This window comes from Nylanderia fulva, unplaced genomic scaffold, assembly GCF_048542155.1.
Source record: "Nylanderia fulva isolate GAGA-0341 unplaced genomic scaffold, ASM4854215v1 Scaffold1753, whole genome shotgun sequence".
NCBI classification, from domain to species: domain Eukaryota; kingdom Metazoa; phylum Arthropoda; class Insecta; order Hymenoptera; family Formicidae; genus Nylanderia; species Nylanderia fulva.
In genome coordinates, this window is record NW_028190005.1 from 1 (window position 1) to 3,793 (window position 3,793).

The window sequence follows — 3,793 nt, forward strand, 5'->3', positions numbered from 1 at the left end:
TTTACGTTTACCCATTTTAAATTATTTTAATTAAATCTTTTTTGTTAAATGTTTACACAGATCAATAAAATTTAAATATTATAAAATGTAACGAATATAAATGTATATACAAACAAAATATTTGTTTTATTACATTTTAAATTAATTTTTAGTTAATAAATTTGTAGTTGTAGTGTATAGATACGCTACTGAGCGAGAAGCGTAAGGCGCACGCGTAGAGGTACACGCGGCAGAAGTAAGCTAGCATGGCTACGAGACGGACACGCGCAAAAGCATATAACTCTCTCTGTATCATATCGTGTAAGAGTAAGCAATAAAGACGTACATATACTATATACAAGGATACTACATTTGGCGACGAGGATAAGTCAAAAAAAAAAAAAAAAAAAAAAAAAAAAAAAAAAAAGGAGAAGAGAGTTGAGACAAAGAGGATTAAGTCTAAGAAGAACATGGAAACGACAAATCTGCCGACATTCGACCCGAACACAGAAACGGGAAACGTATACCAAAGATGGACACGTTGGTTGAGGGCGTTCAAGCTGTTCCTGGTGAGCAAAAGAATAGAAGACGACGAGAGAAAGAAAGCAATGCTGCTACATTATGCAGGATTCGATGTACAAGACATTTTCTACGCGATACCGGATGCGGAAGTGGTTGTGGAAGGAGAATCGCAATACACCAAAGCCGTGCAAGTATTGGAAGAGTACTTCAAACCGAGAATGAATACGACTTATGAGAGACACATTTTCAGAAATCTGTCTCAAGGTACCGGGGAAACGATGGTACAATATGTTTCAAGATTGCGACAGCAAGCGAAGAACTGCAATTTTGAGGACGCAGATACAGAAATCTGTGGTCAAGTGATCGAAAAGTGCCATTCAACAAAATTACGCAGACGTTTATTAGAAAAATGCGAGGTTAAACTGAACGAAGTACTGGAGATTGCAAAAACAATGGAAGCCGTCTCGCTGCAGACGAAGGACATAGAAGGTGAAGCGGTGGCTCGCATAACAGACAGAAAAAAAACAGGTGAAGACGAGAGTGACGAAGACAACAAATAGCGTCGAATGTTATCGGTGCGGATATAAAGGACACAAATATACAAACGAGAAATGCCCAGCGAGAGAGAAGACCTGCAGTAAATGTGGAAAACAAGGACATTTCGCGAGGGTTTGCAAGACAAGGATGGAGGACAACTGACAACAACTACAAAAAAAAACGGACAGAAAAAAAGGGTTCGACGGCTCGACGAGAGGACAGAAGAAGAAGAAGAAGGAAGGGAGCACGCGTTTGGCCTGAGGAGAGAAGAAATCCACGCCGTGGAGGGTAAATGTATCGACGCGGCGGTGGGAGGGGTCAATTTAAATCTATTAATAGACTCAGGCGCGTCGTGTAATATAATTGACGAAGAACATGGAGATGGTGTAAATCGCGGAATATTAAATGTAAATCGGAAAAAGCGGGCGATAAAAAGATATACGCATACGGGACAAGAAAAAGCTTTAAAATTGATAGGGGAATTTCATTGCGAGGTTGAGGTGGAAAATAAGAAAACTCGAGCGACATTCTTAGTTTTAAAAGGTAACGGAAGAGCGCTGTTAGGTTTTGAAACGGCTACTAAGCTAGGAGTTTTGCGGATAGGACCGGAAATACGTAATATTAATAATTTTGAAAGTGAACAAGATTCAATTTTTAGAGGCATGGGTAAATTAAAAGATTTCCAATTAACATTACCAATAATAAGACATACACACCTATTGCACAGCCGGTTAGAAGGATTCCATTTAAATTGCGCGAGAAAGTGGAAAGACAAATAGAAGCACTGATAGCTCAGGATATAATAGAAAGAGTTGAAGGCCCTACAGAATGGGTCTCCCCAGTAGTCCCCATAGTAAAGAAAAACGGGTGAGATAAGGTTGTGTGTGGACATGCGACGGGCGAACGAAGCAATTATCTGGGAACGATATCCGTTACCTGTATTTGAAGACATTTTAGACGTAATTAAAGGCAATAACGTGTTCACGACGCTAGACGTTAAAAAGGCATATCCACCAAATAGAACTAGAAGAAGAATCAAGGAAAATTACTACATTTTGTAACAGATTCAGGGCTATATAGATATAAAAGATTAATGTTCGAATAAGCTGCGCTCCAGAAATTTTTCAGAGAATGGTTTAAATCAATATTAAGAGATTGTAAAGGAACAATAAACTTTATGGATGATATAATCGTTTGTGGAAAGACACAGGAAGAACATGATAGAAGATTAAGAAAAGTTTAGAAACGCTAAAGGAGAAAGGAATAACTTTAAATAAAAGTAAATGTGTGTTTAGACAAAAGGAGATAAAATTTATGGGATTTAAAATTTCGGGAAATGGATATCAACCGTTAGAATCTAAGTAGAAGCAGTAGAAAAGTTTAGAATACCTAAAACAGCGGAGGAAAATACGTAGTTTTCTAGGACTAGTAAATTTCTGTGCGGCATTCATTCCTAATTTAGCAACAATAAGTGAGCCTCTAAGAAGATTAACAAGAAAAGGAGTAAGATTTGTATGGGAAAAAGAACAAGAAAGAGGATAAAAGATTAGAGAAGTAAAATTAGCGTTACAGACAGAAGATTGGAAGGCACTGAAAAATTCGCGGTATAAAATAATAAAAGAGGAATTATGTATTTACAACAATGTATTATTAAGAAATACACGCATAGTTATACCCGAAACGTTGCGGAGAAAAACGTTAGCGTTAGCACACGAAGGACACCCAGGAATTGTCGCGATGAAACAACGGTTACGAAGTAAAGTTTGGTAGGAAGGCATTGATAAAGACGCTGAGAATTTGTTAAATCGTTGTAAAGGCTGTCAGTTAGTACAACGTCCGATGAGAACCACCACCTAGTTAAACGGAATCAGTTACCGGAAAAAAGCATGGGAAACAATTGCGTCGATCGATTTTAATGGGTCCCTTTCCGACAGGAGAACATTTGTCTAGTAACTACCGATTATTTATAGCCGATACATAGAAGTAGCAATTTTAAAAAATATATCGGCGAAAGTAATACAAGGAGAATTATTCGAATTGTTTGCGAGACACGGATTACCAAAGATAATCGTGTGCGATAATGGTCGCCAATTTACAGACGACAAATTAAAAGAATGGCTAAGTTCTTGCGGAGTAAAAGTCACACACGTAGCACCATATTGGCCGCAAGCGAACGGGGAAGTTGAAAGGCAGAATAAAAGTATCTTAAAAAGACTAAAAATAGCGCATGCGGAGAGAAAAAATTGGCGTAAACGAACTATTAACATTTTTATTGATGTATCGGTCAACACCACACACAGTTACAGGAATATCCCCCGCAGAACTATTGTTTAAAAGAAAGCTAAGAACGAAAATTCCGGAAATTAACGATAAGAGTGAATTTGTAGAAGCAGAAATTAGAGAACGCGATAGTTGGTTAAAAGAAAAAGGAAAACAATATTATGACAAAGTAAATAGAGCCAAAGAATGTGATTTAGGTCAAGGAGATCGTGTATTAGTTAGGGCACCAAAGGAAAATAAACTAAGTCCAAATTTTAGTCCGGAAGAATATAAAGTAATAGAACGAAAAGGAAATTCAGTAACACTACAGTCAGGGGAAGGAAAAAAGTATAAAAGAAACTTAACACAAGTAAGAAAAGTCATAGATTTAGAAAGCGAGGAATCAGAAAGCGAGAAAGGAGTGGTGGAGGATAAAGAAAAGGAAAGAATAGAAAGGGATCAGGAAAGAACAGAAAGCGATGAATCAGAAAGCGTA

At 37.4% G+C, this 3,793-nt stretch overlaps 1 protein-coding gene across 1 annotated transcript; it reads left to right on the forward strand.

Annotated features, from left to right (window-relative positions):
- The first annotated feature begins 449 nt into the window (after window positions 1-449).
- Window positions 450-1,061, forward strand: LOC146723680 (uncharacterized). Its single transcript, XM_085481345.1, has one exon. It carries the CDS (start codon window positions 450-452, stop codon window positions 1,059-1,061), a length of 612 nt encoding a protein of 203 aa, XP_085337471.1.
- The last annotated feature ends 2,732 nt before the right edge of the window (window positions 1,062-3,793 follow it).

Bases quoted from the DNA above. Each gene is read 5' to 3' on its own strand.
- LOC146723680 (XM_085481345.1), top strand. From the start codon at position 450: ATGGAAACGACAAATCTGCCGACATTCGACCCGAACACAGAAACGGGA.